Raw genomic sequence first — 20347 nt, forward strand, 5'->3', positions numbered from 1 at the left:
AGTAAAGACTGGAGAGAAATTACTCATTTCATTCCTCCACAATGCTGAAGTGTGCAGCCCAGCAATGGATAAACCACCAGCTGGCAACTGTGACTTGAGAGCCTCATGTGGGTTAACCCAAAGTAATAGTAGACCTGAAAAGTTTTCTAGTAACGAGCCACTGAGTAATGGGGAAGTATATTTTGGGATGTTTGCTGATGAAACAAGGATCCACAGTTTGAGGGATTCTCTAGCCACCAAGTCAGAACAGGGGTCAATTTACTAAGCCTTGGAGGGAGATAAAGTACCAGCTGATCGGCTCCTAACTGCCAAGTCACAGGCTTGTTTGAAAAATGGTTGGTACTTATCTCAGTCCACGGCTTAGCAAATAGACCTCCAAGTGCCTAGGCAGAGCGGCTGCATTTTTCAGAACGGAACAGATTTTTTTTATATATATATATATATATATATATATATATATATATATATATTATACACACACATACACAAAATGGTATAAGGGTACTGGCGACCACTGGTGTAAAAAAATGTTTCAATCCATGTATATAATAAAATATACAAATTTATTTGGTACAGATAAAATTAGTATGAAGGTAAAAATGTACGGTACTAAAATAGTGAAAAAAGAGGGGGGATAGGTTGTGTTTTTTAAAAACACACACGCAAGGTTCTAAGACCAAGATTTTTGCATAAAAAATAATAAATAAATAAAATGACTAACAATGTTCTAAAATCAGAATGAATAAGAATAAAGGAGAGTCTTAACTTGTAGGTAGAGGGTCACAGAGGGAGAGCCCAACGCGTTTCGTCCTGATGACTTCTTCAAGGGGTAGAAGAAGTCATCAGGACGAAACGCGTTGGGCTCTCCCTCTGTGACCCTCTACCTACAAGTTAAGACTCTCCTTTATTCTTATTCATTCTGATTTTAGAACATTGTTAGTCATTTTATTTATTTATTATTTTTTATGCAAAAATCTTGGTCTTAGAACATTGCGTGTGTGTTTTTAAAAAACACAACCTATCCCCCCTCTTTTTTCACTATTTTAGTATCGTACATTTTTACCTTCATACTAATTTTATCTGTACCAAATAAATTTGTATATTTTATTTTATTATATACATGGATTGAAACATTTTTTTACACCAGTGGTCGCCAGTACCCTTATACCATTTTGCCCATAAACAATTACAACAGTAACTCACCACTACTGCGTACTTAAGGGACGGCAGACGCCCAAAATTATTGGGAGTGTTTTTTAGTCGGGTGTATCTGTAACACTTGTGGCGCTTGCACATTCTCTAATATATATATATATATATATATATATATATTATATAATATATATATATATATATATATATATATATATATATATATATATATATATATATATTTATTTATTTCAATTCATGGTTAGTAAAAATCAAATCAGCAAGGCAGCGATTTAAAAAAACAACAACTATTGTATCTATGTGACATGGCCCACTTTAAGGTTCAGGAAAGAGATATTTGTAAATAGCACTCCACCTTTCTAATCACTAGAGCTCCAGCCCACATGCAACTACATTTAAGCAATTGTGTAATGTGCAAACTTATCATGTTTACTATCCTTAGCGTTGTCTGCTCTCTACGGTATTATCACCAGGCAGTGGCCCCAAGAGAGAGCAGAAGATTCAATACAATAGACAAGACCAGATTTGTTCTGGGGAGGAAAATCAGCCACAGAGAAACCAGTTTTGGTATAGAATATTGAGAGCAGTAAGAACAGATCCATATTCACATAACACTTAATTACATTTTTATTTAATTAATAAAAGATTTCTACAAAAACATCATATAAAAAAAACCAACAAAAAAAAAGGTTCCCCTGCATTGCATCTCCAAGTGAACTGCTCGCAGCCACTCAAATTCCACCTGCGCAGGGGGTGCCCGTGACCCTGACAGCCTGCAATACTGCACTTCTACCAGGATGATGTGGAGGCGCTGTCTTCTCTCTCCCACTTTCAAGTCAATCACTTTTTCTGGGGTGTACTCAGCTTCTGCATTCCCTGAATCTTCTCAAGTAACCCAGCTATAAAGGCCTGTCCAATTAAGAATTGTAATTAAGAGTTATTTTCTATTACTCCTACATTAAGTTCAAATCTGTACTAAAATATATGAAGACAAACTTTAATTATTCTATTAATCAGTATTCTGCCATCATTCTCTAGTATACAGTCATCTGTTACAATCAGCAACTTATTAAACCCACGTTTGTTAAATAAGGAAGGACACTCACCTCTGTTGGTTTGTAACAGTCATTAAGAAGTTCCTGTAAAATAGAAGGGACGGAAGTATAAGGATGTCAGACAGCTAGAATTCATGAACTAGGAACTCCCACAAATACTGTCTCTATACTCACTTTCATTCTCTCTCCTCTCTGCTGATCAGTCTCCATGTCTAATAACTCATCCACATCAATTTCAAGTTCTGGGATCTCTTCTTCCTGCAGACAGATATAGTGAGGGTATAAAATCAGCTACAGTCACGGATATCAAATGTGTCTCCACTTCGAGACAATACAGCCTTTCCGACTACAACAGTCTTATTAGGGTACACCATACATGGCTGCAGCGATGTGTGCATTTCAGATGTAACTACAGTAGGTTACTGATAAAGCAAAGAGTAATATAGAAATTATTAGATCTAGGAAGGACTTCCATTGGATAATGAGGATTGTCAGGACATAAAAGGACAATATTATGCAAACAGTCTTTGCCCCAAAGGACATCCTCCCAATGGATAACAATCCAGTGTTATGGCCCCCAGTGGCCCTCCAACCATTCCTCACTATAGGCATTGGAACAGCTGCATTTGCTGTAGCCCTGAGAGCTGGTAACGGTAGCACATGATTGGACATCTGCAGAAAAGGCCCTGGGTCCAGCACTGATCATCATGTAACACTAAAGGTCACAAGTACTACTGACATTTAAGGGCCCTACACACAAAGATGTAACTGAACGATATGAACGTACTTGCTTATTAATGAACGAGAACTTGTTCATATCGTTCAGTGTTTAGGCACCAACGATGAACGATGCGCGGCCCCGCGCACGGTCATCGGTGGTCCTGGGTCGCTTATGCATGCAGGCCAATATGGACAATCTCGTCCATATTAGCATGCACTGCTATGGAGCCGGGTGGAGTGAAGAGACTTCACTCCCCCCCGTCACCTCCACCCCGCGTCGCCCAGCTCGGCGGCGGGTTGCCAAGTGTGTAGGGCCCATCACTTTCATGCCTGCACCTAGAGAGTCTTTTATTACTGAATTTGAATTGCTTTCATGCTTCACATAATGTATCTGTAACGTTCCACCAACCCCTATTTACTCCAATAGGCACAAGAAAGCAAAAACACCTTCAAATGCCTATGACAGGTTTCCTTTGAGTTTAAACCCCCCCCATCCACACCAGGTTAAAGTGAGGACATCCTCATCACCAGACTCATAAGGCCTATGAATTAAAAAGCCTACAGTTTTTAAGAATAGAAAATTAAAGTCCATCTAGGCAAATTAAATGTCATGACATATACCACTACACCTATATAATAAGAATTTACTTACCGATAATTCTATTTCTCGGAGTCCGTAGTGGATGCTGGGGTTCCTGAAAGGACCATGGGGAATAACGGCTCCGCAGGAGACAGGGCACAAAAAAGTAAAGCTTTTACCAGATCAGGTGGTGTGCACTGGCTCCTCCCCCTATGACCCTCCTCCAGACTCCAGTTAGGTACTGTGCCCGGACGAGCGTACACAATAAGGGAGGCAATTTGAATCCCGGGTAAGACTCATACCAGCCACACCAATCACACCGTACAACTTGTGATCTAAACCCAGTTAACAGTATGATAACAGAAAGAGCCTCTTAAAGATGGCTCCTTAACAATATAACCCGAATTTGTTAACAATAACTATGTACAGTATTGCAGATAATCCGCACTTGGGATGGGCGCCCAGCATCCACTACGGACTCCGAGAAATAGAATTATCGGTAAGTAAATTCTTATTTTCTCTATCGTCCTAAGTGGATGCTGGGGTTCCTGAAAGGACCATGGGGATTATACCAAAGCTCCCAAACGGGCGGGAGAGTGCGGATGACTCTGCAGCACCGAATGAGAGAATTCCAAGTCCTCTTTTGCCAGGGTATCAAATTTGTAGAATTTTACAAACGTGTTTTCCCCCGACCACGTAGCTGCTCGGCAGAATTGTAATGCCGAGACCCCTCGGGCAGCCGCCCAAGATGAGCCCACCTTCCTTGTGGAATGGGCCTTAACAGATTTAGGCTGTGGCAGGCCTGCCACAGAATGAGCAAGTTGAATTGTGTTACAAATCCAACGAGCAATCGTCTGCTTAGAAGCAGGGGCACCCAACTTGTTGGGTGCATATAGTAACAACAGCGAGTCAGATTTTCTGACTTCAGCCGTCCTTGAAATGTATATTTTTAAGGCTCTGACAACGTCCAACAACTTGGAGTCCTCCAAGTCGCCAGTGGCCGCAGGCACCACAATAGGTTGGTTCAGGTGAAACGCTGATACCACCTTAGGGAGAAAATGCGGACGAGTCCTCAGTTCTGCCCTATCCGAATGGAAGATTAGATAAGGGCTTTTATAAGATAAAGCCGCCAATTCAGATACTCTCCTGGCGGAAGCCAGGGCCAGTAACATAGTCACTTTCCATGTGAGATATTTAAAATCCACCTTTTTCAATGGTTCAAACCAATGGGATTTGAGGAAATCTAAAACTACATTTAGATCCCACGGTGCCACCGGAGGCACCACAGGAGGCTGTATATGCAGTACTCCTTTAACAAAAGTCTGTACCTCAGGAACTGAGGCCAATTCTTTTTGGAAGAATATTGACAGGGCCGAAATTTGAACCTTAATAGATCTCAATTTGAGACCCATAGACAATCCTGATTGTAGGAAATGTAGGAAACGACCCAGTTGAAATTCCTCCGTCGGAACACTCCGATCCTCGCACCACGCGACATATTTTCGCCAAATGCGGTGATAATGTTTCGCGGTGACTTCCTTCCTTGCCTTAATCAAGGTAGGAATGACTTCTTCTGGAATGCCTTTCCCTTTTAGGATCTGGCGTTCAACCGCCATGCCGTCAAACGCAGCCGCGGTAAGTCTTGAAAGAGACAGGGACCCTGTTGTAGCAGGTCCCTTCTCAGAAGTAGAGGGCACGGGTCGTCCGTGACCAACTCTTGAAGTTCCGGGTACCAAGTCCTTCTTGGCCAATCCGGAGCCACTAGTATTGTTCTTACTCCTCCTCACCGTATAATCTTCAATACCTTTGGTATGAGAGGCAGAGGAGGAAACACATATACTGATTTGTACACCCAAGGTGTTACCAGTGCGTCCACAGCTATTGCCTGTGGATCTCTTGACCTGGCGCAATACTTGTCCAGTTTCTTGTTGAGGCGAGACGCCATCATGTCTACCATTGGTCTTTCCCAACAGTTTATTAGCATGTGGAAGACTTCTGGATGAAGACCCCCCTCTCCCGGGTGAATATCGTGTCTGCTGAGGAAGTCTGCTTCCCAGTTGTCCACGCCCGGGAAGAACACTGCTGACAGTGCTATTACGTGATTCTCCGCCCAGCGAAGAATCTTGGCAGCTTCTGCCATTGCACTCCTGCTTCTTGTGCCGCCCTGTCTGTTTACATGGGCGACCGCCGTGATGTTGTCCGACTGAATCAACACCGGTTTTCCTTGCAGGAGTGGTTCCGCCTGGCTTAGAGCATTTTAGATTGCTCTTAGTACCAGAATGTTTATGTGAAGAGACTTTTCCAGGTTCGTCCATACCCCCTGGAAGTTTCTTCCTTGTGTGACTGCTCCCCAACCTCTCAGGCTGGCGTCCGTGGTCACCAGGATCAAATCCTGTATGCCGAATCTGCGGCCCTCCAATAGATGAGCCTTTTGCAACCACCACAGAAGATATACCCTTGTCCTTGGCGACAGGGTTATTCGCAGGTGCATCTGAGGATGCGACCCTGACCATTTGTCCAACAGATCCCTTTGGAAAATTCTTGCATGGAATCTGCCGAATGGAATTGCTTCGTAAAAAGCCACCATTTTTCCCAGGACTCTTGTGCATTGATGTACAGACACCTTTCCTGGTTTTAGGAGGTTCCTGACAGGTCGGATAACTCCTTGGCTTTTTCCTCGGGAAGAAAAACCTTTTTCTGAACCGTGTCCAGAATCATCCCTAGGAACAGCAGACGTATCGTCGGAAAACAGCTGCGATTCTTGGAATATTTAGAATCCAGTCGTGCCGTCGAAGAACTACTTTAGATAGTGCTCTGCCGACCTCCAACTGTTCTCTGGAACTTGCCCTTTTTAGGTCGTGCAAGTAAGGGATAATTTAGATGCCTTTTTTCTTTGAAGAAACATCTTTTCGGCCATTACCTTGGTAAAAAGGCCCGGGGTGCCGTGGATAATTCAAACGGCATCGTCTGAAACTGATATTGACAGTTCTGTACCACGAACCAGAGGTACCCTTGATGAGAAGGACAAAATTTGGACATGGAGGTAATCCTTGATGTCCAGGGACACCATATAGTCCCCTTTTTTCCGGTTCGCTATCACTGCTCTGAGTGACTTTATCTCGATTTGAACCTTTTATGTAAGTGTTCAAAACATTTTAGATTTAGACTATGTGTCACCAAGCCGTCTGGCTTCAGTACCACAATATAGTGTGGAAAAATAATACCCTTTTCCTTGTCGTAGGAGGGGTACTTTGATTATCACCTGCTGGATATACAGCTTGTGAATTGTTTCCAATGCTGCCTCCCTGTCGGAGGGAGCCGTTGGTAAAGCAGACTTCAGGAACCTGCGAGGAGAAGATGTCTCGACTCTCCAATCTTTACCCCTGGGATAATACTCGTACGATCTAGGGGTCAACTTGCGAGTGATCCCACTGCGCCCTGAGACTCTTGAGACTACCCCCCCACCTTGAGTCCGCTTGCACGGCCCCAGCGTCATGCTGAGGACTTGGCAGACGCGGTGGAGGGCTTCTTTTCCTGGGAAAGGGCTGCCTGCTGCAGTCTACTTCCCTTACCTCTATGTCTGGGCAGATATGACTGGCCTTTTGCCTGCATGCCCTCATGGGAAAGGAAAGATTGAGGCTGAAAAGACGGTGTCTTTTTTAGCTGAGATGTAACTTGGGGTAAAAAAGGTTGGATTTCCCAGCTGTTGCTGTGGTCCCCAGGTCCGATGGACCGACCCCCAAATAACTCCTTCCCTTTATACAGCAATACTTCCATCTGCCGTATGGGATCTGTATCACCTGACCACTGTCGTGTCCCTGACATCTTCTGGGAGATATGGACAACGCACTTATCTTGATGCCAGAGAGCAAATATCCCTCTGTGCATCTCACATACATATATATAGAATGCATCCTATTAAATGCTCTACATGAATAAAATATTTTCAGTCAGGGAATCCGACCAAGCCAACCCAGCACTGCATCTCCAGGCTGATGGCGATCGCTGGTCGCAGTATAACCACCGTATGTGTGTATATACTTTTTAGGATATTTTTCCAGCTTCCTATCAGCTGGCTCCTTGAGGGCGGCCGTATCTGGAGACGGTAACGCCACTTGATAAGCGTGTGAGCGCCTTATCACCCTAAGGGGTGTTTCCCAACGTACCCTAATTTCTGGCGGGAAAGGGTATAACGCCAATATTTGCTATCGGGGTAACCCTACGCATCATCACACACTTCATTTTATTTTATCTGATTCAGGAAAAACTACAGGTAGTTTTTTCACTCCCACATAATACCCTTTCTTGTGGTACTTGTAGTATCAGAAACACGTAACACCTCCTTCATTGCCCTTAACGTGTGGCCCTAATGAGAAATACGTTTGTTTATTCACCGTCGACACTGTATTCAGTGTCCGTGTCTGTGTCTGTGTCGACCGACTGAGGTAAATGGGCGTTTTTAAAACCCCTGACGGTGTTTCTGAGACGCCTGGACCGGTCCTAATAGATTGTCGGCCGTCTCATGTCGTCAACCGACCTTGCAGCGTGTTGACATTCTCACGTAATTCTCTAAATAAGCCATCCATTCCGGTGTCGACTCCCTAGAGAGTGACATCACCATTACAGGCAATTTCTCCGCCTCCTCACCAACATCGTCCTCATACATGTCGACACACACGTACCGACACACAGCACACACACCGGGAATGCTCTGACAGAGGACAGGACCCACTAGCCCTTTGGGGAGACAGAGGGAGAGTCTGCCAGCACACACCAAAAACGCTATAATTATATAGGGACAACCTTATATAAGTGTTTCTCCCTTATAGCATCTTTTATATATATACAATATCGCCAAAATCAGTGCCCCCCCTCTCTGTTTTAACCCTGTTTCTGTAGTGCAGTGCAGGGGAGAGCCTGGGAGCCTTCTCTCCAGCTTTTCTGTGAGAGAAAATGGCGCTGTGTGCTGAGGAGATAGGCCCCGCCCCTTTTTCGGCGGGCTCGTCTCCCGCTATTTTTGAAGTTAGGCAGGGGTTAAATATCTCCATATAGCCTCTGTGGGCTATATGTGAGGTATTTTTTGCCTCTAATAAGGTTTTTATTTGCCTCTCAGAGCGCCCCCCCCAGCGCTCTGCACCCTCAGTGACTGTTGTGTGAAGTGTGCTGAGAGGAAAATGGCGCACAGCTGCAGTGCTGTGCGCTACCTTTATGAAGACTCAGGAGTCTTCAGCCGCCGATTCTGGACCTCTTCTCTCTTCAGCGTCTGCAAGGGGGCCGGCGGCGCGGCTCCGGTGACCATCCAGGCTGTACCTGTGATCGTCCCTCTGGAGCTAGTGTCCAGTAGCCAAGCAGCAAATCCACTCTGCACGCAGGTGAGTTCACTACTTCTCCCCTAAGTCCCTCGTTGCAGTGATCCTGTTGCCAGCAGGACTCACTGTAAAGTAAAAAACCTAAGCTAAACTTTCTCTAAGCAGCTCTTTAGGAGAGCCACCTAGATTGCACCCTTCTCGTTCGGGCACAAAATCTAACTGGAGTCTGGAGGAGGGTCATAGGGGGAGGAGCCAGTGCACACCACCTGATCTGGTAAAAGCTTTACTTTTTTGTGCCCTGTCTCCTGCGGAGCCGTTATTCCCCATGGTCCTTTCAGGAACCCCAGCATCCACTTAGGACGATAGAGAAAAAGTAATAAATGTACTGTCTAAGTTATACTATAGCAACTGCAGTACAATAAAGTATATGATAATCCACAGTGACAAGTTTAGCCTACAAATCATGCAAGATTATTCATCCTTGTATTGATATATACATACGGCTGACCGATCATTGAGCAGGCATCACTGCAACATGTAGCTTATTCTTTTAATCATGGTCCATCTATAAACTGGAATGTACTTCCAAGAGCGTTGGTTCCTTTTCTACAGGATAAGCAAGCTGCACAAACTACAAACTGCAGCAAAATGCTGGCCACACTTGCAGCCCAGGTCATTGGACATTGCAGTTGTGTGTCCAGATAAGCAACCGTTCTTCCCTGGAAAACACCAGTCCTGTAAAATCAGACTTTATCTGGCAAAATGCTGTAGCTGACTGACTGAGTACTTAGGGGTTTATTTACCAAGCACTGTTACACATAATTTCTAGTGAAAACAGTACTCAGTCACTGGCTCACCAGGAAATAGAATAGGCACTTTGTTTTGCCGTCATTGGGTAAAAGACACATCTGTCCCATTTGGCCAAATAGGCATTAGAGCTTGTTTCATCCTGTGTACCCAGGACACTGATTAGAACACAGGTTCTCATGTTTTCCAGGTCTTCTCACAGAATCGCAAGTGAAATAATTAACTCCACTTGTGGATCTTTTAAAATGTGTCAGTGTGTAATGAGTACACCTGTGCACCTGCTAGGTGATCTGGAAAACTTGAGCCGAGTGTGGTCCTGAGGACCGAGTTTGAGAACTGCTGGATTAGAATACATATGATATGCTGGCGGTCATATGACTGACACTGGCATCCCAATGCCAAGAATCCAGACAGGGGTCAGATTAGTATGTTTACCCTCCCCCCTAACCCTCCCTTTTCGCAGCCTAACCCTAACACCTAACTCCCTGCAGCTTAATCCTCCCCCGCAGCCTAAACATAGCCTCCCCCCTTCCCGGCTGAGGTCGATCAGGATGCCATCATTCGGAATGCCGACGTCGGTATTCCGACTGCCGGAATCCATAACGGATCCCCATCAATTAAAGGGGAAAATAACAACAGGTAATCCTAGTGTGAAGGCTCACAGTACTACAGAGGCATGAACTAAGCCACTGACAGCATGACTGTAGTTTTGTATAGCTACTATACTAAGGAAAAGGTAATGTGTGAGACAGAAAAGGTACAGTATGCTGGGAATTCCTATGTAATGAAGAAATGGGCAATCTAGTATTGTATATGGAGTCACATCCAAATAAATGAATACATCGTTCTAGTTATAATATTACAGGTAAAAGTGCCTCACTTAGGCTGGGAACACACTGGCCGATCCACCAACTGATCTGACCATCTTGTGCAAACACCCTTACCAATCGCCCACCTGAACTGTCTGGCAGCAGACCCATGTGAACATGCCCTCCATTTCAGACGTCATATCCAATGGATTCTGTGGCCAACCCATTGCTCGGTCGGCGGGTCAACCGTACACACAGAGGCACCAATATGTCTGCCATATTGGCATCTGCTGTGCTGTAGGGCTGACCTGATGTGTGACTGACGTCGTTCAGAGATATCCTCTGTACACACAGTTTGCAGGCTGTTAGAATGACGTAGGGGGCAATTCAGACCCGATCGCTGCTGTGCATCTTCTCACAGCGGATGATCAGATCTGAACTGAGCATGCAACGCAATGCGCCGGCGCGTCGCACAACAGCACCATGCATTGGTGCCTAGCAACGGGATGGTGCGAAAAAAACAATTGCACGGGTGATCGCAAGGAGATTGACAGGAAGTCAATTGTCGGTGTCAACTGACAGTTTTGCAGGAGTATCCGGAAAAACACAGGCGGGCTCAGGCGTTTGGAGGGAGGGTGACATCAGCTCCGGCCCCGATCACCAGGAATCCATTGCAGCGGCTGATTAAGTCCTGAGCTGTGCAGAGACTGCACAAACTGATGTTTGTGCAGCTCTACTAAAGAAGCGAACGCACACTTGCACAGGCTTTACCCATCCCCCTGTAGGCGGCGACTATCTGATCGCAGGGCTGCAAAAAACTCACCCTAGCGATCAGGTCTGAATTACCCCCATAAAGCATAGTGTGTACCCAGCATATATAGGGGTATATTCAATTAAAGTCGGATCCATTCTGACATGTATTTGTCGGAATGGATCCAACAACCCCTATTCAATCCCATCTAAAATTAGACTTTTTCAAGTCGAATTTTAGATGGGACCCAGAGGAGGCGAGGGGGGGTGAGCCGCGGGGGGGGTGAGCCGGCGGCAGCCAGAAGAGATCAGCGCGCAGGATGTCACTCACCCGCCCGACCTCACGGCAGCTTCCACCCAGCTCCAGCAGCGTGCTGGAGCCCGGTGGAAGCTGCTGTGGGGTCGGGCGGGTGAGTGACATCCAGCTGCAGCGCTGATCTCCTGTATGCCCGCCCGCTGTCCCCCCGTCTCTCTGCGGCTCCCCCCCCCCCCCCCCCTCGCCTCCTCCGGGTCCATCTCATTCCGACATCATTTTGATGTCAGATTGAGATGGTCGAAAACGGGGCCAAAACCTGTCGGATTTGACCCCGTTTTCGACATCAACGCGTGGATCGGCAGCTATTCCGCCGATCCACGTGCTTTTCGACAAGTCGAATGCCTTGACTTGTCGAAAAGCTCTGAATAGGTCGAATCACGATTCGACCTTAAAAAGTCGAAAACTGCCGTCTTTTCGACAGACGGCAGTTTTCGATTGCAATTGAATATACCCCATATTGTTAGGAGTAAATCCAGCTAGGTGATGCATTTTTTTTTCTTTTTGCAAATCTGTGTTGCACTGCAGGGAGAAGGCATTTAAATTGAGATATGAGGGGAGCACCTTATAGCTCACTCTAAATCGCAGTGTTAAGATAAAACTTACCACGATGTGTGTGCTACCTGCCAAACCAGGAGGTATCTCCCTTGTAAGCAAAAATAGACTGAATATAAACAAATTATTGCTCTGGGATAAAGATGTGAAAATAATCTTAAGTGATCTTCCACAGTCAATGGGCTCCACTTAAGAATGAGATATAACCCCTTTTGCACTCGCTGAAGGAGTTGAGTCCTCCATTCTGTATTAACAAACAGCAGTAAGTTTAGCTGTTTGACACAGTGCTGCTTACACCATCTATATATGGCGTTAGTGGTATGGTCCTCATTGACGGCAATAGGGACCCAGCAAAATCCTTTCTGGCTTCAGCAAAGGTGTCAAAGTTTCTGAGAAGCACAATGATTATGTTCCTGCCAGTACATTTCAATGCATATTTATACCTGAGCAGTAGATGATGAACCACATACAGACTGGGAAAAGGTTAATGCAAAACAAAATATCTGGTCGTAACACAGGTGATACATCACATCCCGTCTATTCACAGATCTGTTTAGAGCACAGGTTCTCAAACTTGGTCCTCAGGACCCCACACGGTGCATGTTTTGCAGGTCTCCTCACAGAATCACAAGTGACATAATTAGCTCCACCTGTCGACCTTTTAAAATGTGTCAGTGAGTAATTAATACACCTGTGCACTTGCTGGGTTACCTGCAAAACATGCACCGTGTGGGGTCCTGAGGACCGAGTTTGAGAACCACTGGTTTAGAGTAAACCAGTCACCTTCACACAGTGTGTAGCTTCCATTCCGCAAGATTCCAATTCATAGGTACTATGCACATCACTTTGACACTGATTAATAATAATGGGGCCTGTAATTGGTGAGGTACTTATTCTTATCAATATTATTACAACCTAAAAATGGATGCCTTCATTGTGTTCTAGACCCTTGTGGCACCTAATAAAAGAATGATTGGGCTTAAATTTTTGTTGTACTAGAAGTCTTGCTGAAAAAAGTACCTTGGCGTGTACATCAGACTGACATGGAAACCCTGTAGACCAGTGGTTCTCAAACTCGGTCCTCAGGACCCCACACAGTGCATGTTTTGCAGGTAACCCAGCAAGTGCACAGGTGTATTAATTACTCACTGACACATTTTAAAAGGTCCACAGGTGGAACTAATTATTTCACTTGTCATTCTGTGAGGAGACCTGCAAAACATGCACTGTGTGGGGTCCTGAGGACCGAGTTTGAGAACCTGTGCTGTAGAGTGTCGTCTGCGATGTGTAATCATAGATTTACTTAAAAGTTGCATTTGACACCACAAACTTGTTTATTAGTTTGGCTCGAGTTTAATATCAGTTAGGGGGCCACCCTTCCTCCATTGTTTAACTGTCCATAGGTCTTCTCACATGACCAGACTCCCTGCACACATCAGGGCACGGCCTCAGTCACAGACACTTATACTAGGTGCGCACTAAACAACTTGCAAACGATGCAATGTCCTCAATGATTTCCCTTGAACACCCTGACAAACGATATAGTGCATCTTACAAAAGATATCGGCGGTAGTCACATCCAGGAGTATGCCGTCGTTGACAATGGGGCCGATTCAGACCCGGACGCTGCTACGACTGTGGTTGCGGGCTGCAGACAGATGAAGTGTGCGCCTGGGCAGCAGCCGCACTGTGTGCACACACATTGAGATGCAACGGCATCTCACCTGTGGGAACGCCTTTGTCTGATTGACAGGCAGAGGAGTTTGCGGGTGGGAGGAAGCGTTGCGGCGGCGTTAAAGGGGTGTTCAATCTGCGTTGAGGGGTGCAGTTCAGACAACGCAGACGTGTCCGGACCGTTTGCGGGGTGGGGTGGCTGCATGACATCACACACAGCTGCTGCAACCCAAAACATGGCAGGTAGCCGCCTGCCTTCGCAGCTAGTAGGCAAAGGGCTACTAGAAACATGCAAAAGCATCACCACCGTGCGATGTGTCGGAATCACCCAGACTGTTCACGAAATAGTCTAGTGTGTACCCGGCTTTAGGGTTGTGTCACGCAGAAGAGCTTGAATACCGCACTTTTCAGCTACAAAAGATCATCATTTATAAGCATGTAATGGCTTCTGTGGAGATGGTTTGAAGTGAGGGCTTCTCCGTCACAAAGCACCAGGCTCTGAAGACGCTGTCTATCTGTTCTCACCCAGGATATGCAATTGGCGGAGTACGCAAGGATGGTGATGACACCACCTACACGAATAAATAGGTCACTGCTTCAGACAAGTTCTGCCTGCTGACAAAGTCACCTCCTCAAATACTCTGTACTGCTGTCAACATCTCAATGGCCTGATTACCTACAAGATGACTGTCGTTACCGTTCATAACTGAAGATGAAAAGTTTGAGCATCAACTGAAGATGAAGCCGGATATATGAACTGTGTGATATGCAGCGGACACCAGTCCAACAGGAACTGCACATCACTACTCTGTGCTGTGATACCTACATGTTTGAACTTGCTGCATGTTGGGCTTTCTACTTGCATTTTAATTTTGTTCACATATAAACACACAGAACTGAAATAATCTGTGCCATCATATACAGTACAATCCTCTGTTTGGCTACAAGTGGTTCTATCTGCGCACACTTCATCTCTTACTGTGTGTAAGCAGCTTTGAAAGGAGTAGATGCTCTGACTTACTTATAACTTAATGAGTGTGTAGTAAAAATGACATGTGCACAGATGAACCCACTCCCACTGCACCTCCTTCTGAGCTATGCTCCGTATACTGGACATTAGGGTGGCCAATCCAGGGATCAGCGGGATCCCGGCCTAAAATTGGGGGATTGGAGCTTCCGATTTCGTGATTTGCCACCACTTTAGTATTTTCTATGCCAGGCAGCGTTGAGCGTCCTCAGGAGACTCAGACGCTGCCCGGCTCCACCTCGCTCCGGCTGGGCGCACTGCGCAGCGTGATGTGAAGTCAGAGGTCACGGCTGCACTGCCCACCCAGCCGCCGGACCTCACGGCTGCACTGCCCGCCCAGCCGCCGGACCTCACGGCTGCACTGCCCGCCCAGCCGCCGGACCTCACAGCAAGTGGACCACCCCCCCTCCTGTCCAGATTACTGTTAGTTATCTGTGCTGGTCAGGGCAGGAGGGTTGGGACATACTGAAAAGCAGACAATCCTGGGAATCCTGGGATTGATAATTTTTCAATCCCGATTCCCGGAATTGAAAAAATGGCCCGGGATTGGCCACCCTACTGGACATAAAACAGGTACGTTTTAAGATGCTGCTCTATGAAGTTATACATCCAGAGACCCCCATCATGGCACACAAACTGCATCATGGCACACAAACATTACCCCCATCATCAGGGGCGCCACATTTCTATGTTGGGGCAGGTTTTTATTTCATTTTGGTGCCCTCAAATTGCTGAAATGTCACCCCCTCAGGGCCAGCTGGCCTTACCTGCCACACCAGCTGCCTTTTTATATAGATATCTCTATCTACCTATCGAGGGGGGAGGGTAGAGAGGAGAGAAACATATGAAGTGGGAGTTGTGAAGGGGGCAGGTCTGGTCCCAGAGTAAACAGTCACACAACACTGCAGGGTCTGTAGCTGGGTGCAGGAGGACCCAGGAGATGGGGCGGAGGATGGCTGTGGAGAAGGAGGCGGTGGAGCAGCCGGAAAGGGGCTTATCTCCATCCTGACATTGTCCGTTGTAAGCCTAGATTGCACCAGCATTGCACCCTGCAACCAAGTTCATTGACTGGTGCCTCTTAAATATTTGGGTGGTGAGTAGTCCCCTTACCCCACACCCCAGTTCCAATGCCTAAACCGGTCATATACATAAACTTAAGGCCCATACACACTAGATGAGAAAGTAAAAGATCTCGCTCAGAAGGGCCAATCTGAGCGAGATCTTTTACAATCTCGTCTAGTGTGTACACTCAATGTCAGTAACGACCCCCTCCCTTGTCTGAACATGTACAGACGAAAGAGGTCCTCGTTAATGACAGCCATGCGTTGTTCCCCCCGCCCCCCCCCCCCCCCCTTCTCCCTGGCATCGACAAGTGTGTATGCAATATCGGCGTAGGAGAGGGCTCATTTAGTGTGTATGGGCCTTTACAGAATATATACTCACTTGGCTCTACAGAACGCGCAGCAACACAAATAGGCTAAGAGGCTGGCACTGCACATACATCACACAAGGATTTACATGGTTATTTGAGTTAGGGTCATTCAGATGGGATGCGGTCAAGATCCCGCCGGCCGGAATCCCGACCGGCACAACCCCGACATATTCTCCCTCCGTGGGTGTCCACGACACCCATAGAGGAAGAATAAATTAGTGCCCGCAAGGGGCTGCGTTGCGCTCGCCCCCCTGTCGGGATTGTGCTGGTTGGGATTCCGGTGTCGGTATTCCGACCGCCGGGATCCCGTCCAGCGGGATTTCGTACTGATCCCATTCTGATACCAGGGGCCTAATCCAGATCCGATCGATGCAGCAAATTTGTTAGCTAATGGGCAAAACCATGTGCACTGCAGGGGAGGCAGATATAACAGTTGCAGAGAGAGTTAGATTTGTGTGGGTTATTTTGTTTCTGTGCAGGGTAAATACTGGCTGCTTTATTTTTACCATACAATTTAGATTTCAGTTTGAACACACCCCACCCGAATCTCTCTCTGCACATGTTGTTATATCTCCCCCCCACCCTCCCCCCCTTGCAGTGCACATGGTTTTGCCCATTAGCTAACAAATTTGTTGCTGCGACCAGATCTGAATTAGGCCCCACAATAGTATACATTCAGACACATGCAATGCATGCATTGAACACCATGGGGGGAATGTAATAGGGTGTGAGAATCAGAAAGTGAGAAATTTTACAAGTTCTCCTGTTTTTTTTTTTTTTTTTTAAGTGGCAATCATTTACATGGCAAAACCAGGTTGATTTGTCATGTAAATGATTGCCACTTTAAAAAAACAACACAGAACTCACAAAATCTCTCACTTTCTGATTCTCACACCCTATTACATTCCCACCCAGGTGTGCACTAAACACCTCACATACACACTGCCCCAAACGCTAATGCAGACAAATTAAATGTTTGCTGTGACCTCTGTGTGTTTGTAGGCACTGCAGATAGTGTACTACACTTACCAGCTTAACTCTTCCAACTAACCACAGCTTATAACCAATGCCTGGAGTGAAAGTATTTTGGGGCACTACTGTGTAACAAAAGCCGACTATAATGGTAAAAGCAGGACAACTTATCTTCATACTTCGTGGCAGTGGTTGTAGGATAGAGCAAGGATTTGTTAATTGCAGAGGAACAGGCCACTCATGAGGTCTGTGGGGCATTGTGTCATTTCCTGTCTAAGCTGGTCTCCTATTGGTTACAGTTCCCTTTTTCTTGCATGTTTACATGCTACTTTAAAAAAAATAGTATAGATAAATCTACAGTAATATGTACCGAGAAGCTTTATTATGATCTACCCTAGTCCTGTAACTTTGTACACCAGAAACACAGTCTACTGTATGGAAGCAGACAAAGTGGTCATTACACTCTGGAGATGAACACTAGTAATGGAAACATTTATACACAATTTAGAATAAATAAAACTCTTATAAGGGCGTTATATGCGACAGCTCTGTACACATCTGTGGTAAATATCCCTCAAGTTATCTAGCAGATGCCAGACCATGGCACCATACATCACACTTCTTCTGTATTCACATAATGAAAACTCTTACTATACACATACATTACTCTCTCTCTCTATATACATACATTACATAATTAAATGTATTATTACTTAGAAGTCAAACTATTTCTCAGTGCCCCAGAAACTAATATTAGATTGCAAGCAGTATTGTCAAATTAACCCTAGTATAACATATAATACTGTTCAGAAACTAAACACATTAGGACAGACATATATTTGATAAATCAAATATTTAGGCAAATATTTTCAAATGATATTCCTGATAAATGCTGTTTATATAAACACTAGTATTCATTTGGAAATCTTTTTTAATTTTTTAAGTCACTGAATTTTGGATTTTTTCATATAAACATTAAACTTTGTGCTGCCACCCCCACCTTAATCTCTTCCTATTGCCCCATGTGACACGTCCATGACAGATGCTCCCCAGCTGTCCCTGGGACTCAGTGTGGCACCAGTAGACTGCCAGCTCACACGCCCTGTTCTGCCATGATACAGGATCTGCTCACACTGGGCACTGAGCGCCTTCCCTTTCATTACAGTGAATAAATCAGCCAGCAGGCCAGAGGGATATTAATGCTGCCCAGTGTAGTTAATCTACTGGCACAGACTATGGTCAATTATAATCTCATTGACTGCACAATAAGGATTAGCCATTATGCTCTGCTAATTATACTATTAATTGTCTATATTATGCCCAGCAGAGGAGGGGGAAGGTGACACCGAGACAGACAAGTTATTGCCCCATCAGGGGTCGGTTTATTGCCCTCACCTGGCAGTCATATAACCCCACCAGCTGCTCCAGGATCCACTCCTCCAGCCTCAGCCTCTTCCTCAACTCCTTGCGGTCATACTTGACTGTCACTTTGCCCGGGTGTCGTCTCTCCGGCTGTTCTGCTGTCTCCCCCGGGGATTGGAAGTACACACGCGGGGACGTGGGGTGGGGACTGGAGCCGGGGCTACTGAGTGCGGCCATGGGGCAGTTTCTGAGAGACAGCTAGGGTAAGAGAGAGACAGGGAGGTCAAGTGACAGCTGGAAGAACAAAGAGACAGGCCGTCAATTTTTTTTTTTTTACATTTCTTTTTTAAAGATCCGTCTTTTGTGAATGACTAAGTGACAGTCGCTGAGAAAAAGAGACTGCTGGTAACTAGGAAGCAGAGACACGTGGGTGCCGGGGTCAGTGAGACTGCCCTGTCTGTGGCCGTCTCTGGCGGTATCTATACTTCTTGTCCTTACTAGAAGTCCTGTTCCAGGTGTCAGTGGCAGTCTCTCCCGGGGACTCTCTCAGTGAAACACTCTATTAATCAGGCATCTGTCTCTTCCATAGCTTTCACTGCAGCCGCACTGTCTCTCCCCCACGTGGAATATTCTCTCTGGGCAGCTGCCGTCTCTTTCTCTCTTCCTGTCTGTCTCTATATCCTTTGTTACTGTCCGTCTCTACTAGTTCCTCCCTTTCCCTGCCTCTTAAAGAGACGCTCCCCCTTCTGGGCTGTCTCTCCCTTTTCGGGTATCCTGTGGTGCAGCTGTCCCGTGTATTCCTGGTGTCATTCCTCCCTGCAGCTGTCTCTGCGATATGCTGGGTGTATTCTGTCTCTCCCCTCCTGTCAGTGTGCACACACTGCTCTCTAACAAAGGATCTCTCTCCCTCTTCTGCCGGGTCTCATACAGCAGCCCGTGCGCACATGTCCTCTGCCCTGCACTGCTTCTTATACCCATTCCCATTGCCGGGCTTCTGGGCACACAGCTACCCTCCACCTCCCTCTCCCTGCACGGGTACCTCCGTCTCCCGACGCTGTGGCTGTGCCTCCTTTGTTGTCCGGATGCAGGGATCTGTATTGATACAATTATTGATTGGCTGCATGGTTCCATCTTTGCATGTAGCTTGTTGCATCCATCCATGGTAATCATGCTTTAATAGAATCTATAGTACAGAAGAAGCAACAATTGTTTATATGATTAATTGATCACTGTACGGGCAAGTGCTGATGCTTTAGCCCTTTAAATCTTGAGCTATTTAAAAGCGTTCTCAAAGCCTTTTGAATGTTGATGCTGATAGTGTATATAGCTGTACCCATTCATTGTCTTATTAGAGTTTGTTGTGGTGTATGTTGCCTTGTGTCAATTCTACTATGGCCTGCACCTTTCAGACATTAGGGGTCTATGTACTAAGCCTTGAATGGAAATAAAGTGGACGGAGATAAAGTACCAACCAATCAGCTGCTGTCATTTTTCAAACACAGCCTGTGGCATGGCAGTTGGGAGCCGATTGGCTGGCACTTTAACTCCATCGACATTATCTTCATCCAAGGCTTAGTAAATAGACCCCATAGGGCTCTATCACGTTATGAAGAGCCATTTTGCTGGCGTAAATGCTGGCAAAAGGCTCTATCGCCACTTCTCCCTATTTATCAAACCGTTAATGCAGATTTATCCAGCTTTACCCTACTCTTCACACTTTATCGTAATCCCCACAGGACTCTATGAGATTGCAAAGGAACTAAATTTATCAAGCAGCAGAAAACCTACTTTCTCTGACGTCCTAGTGGA

The 20347-nt window shown here is 45.8% G+C and overlaps 1 protein-coding gene across 2 annotated transcripts; it reads right to left on the reverse strand.

The window, feature by feature from the left end:
* Nucleotides 1-1782: 1782 nt before the first annotated feature.
* Nucleotides 1783-19269, reverse strand: PPP1R14B (protein phosphatase 1 regulatory inhibitor subunit 14B). 2 transcript variants are annotated; one of them, XM_063944957.1, is made up of 5 exons: nucleotides 19037-19269; nucleotides 18572-18796; nucleotides 2403-2486; nucleotides 2280-2312; nucleotides 1783-2082 (listed from the first exon to the last, which is right to left on the reverse strand). In XM_063944957.1, exons 2-5 carry the CDS (start codon nucleotides 18773-18775, stop codon nucleotides 2014-2016), a joined length of 390 nt encoding a protein of 129 aa, XP_063801027.1. In that variant the 5' UTR covers nucleotides 18776-18796; nucleotides 19037-19269; the 3' UTR covers nucleotides 1783-2013. The 2 variants fall into 2 exon arrangements, with proteins under 2 accessions (XP_063801027.1, XP_063801028.1); XM_063944958.1 differs by lacking the exon at nucleotides 19037-19269 and having other exon boundaries at nucleotides 18572-19030.
* Between the last annotated feature and the right edge of the window lie 1078 nt (nucleotides 19270-20347).

Source organism: Pseudophryne corroboree, chromosome 11 (assembly GCF_028390025.1).
Source record: "Pseudophryne corroboree isolate aPseCor3 chromosome 11, aPseCor3.hap2, whole genome shotgun sequence".
In the NCBI taxonomy this organism is placed as follows: Eukaryota; Metazoa; Chordata; class Amphibia; order Anura; family Myobatrachidae; genus Pseudophryne; species Pseudophryne corroboree.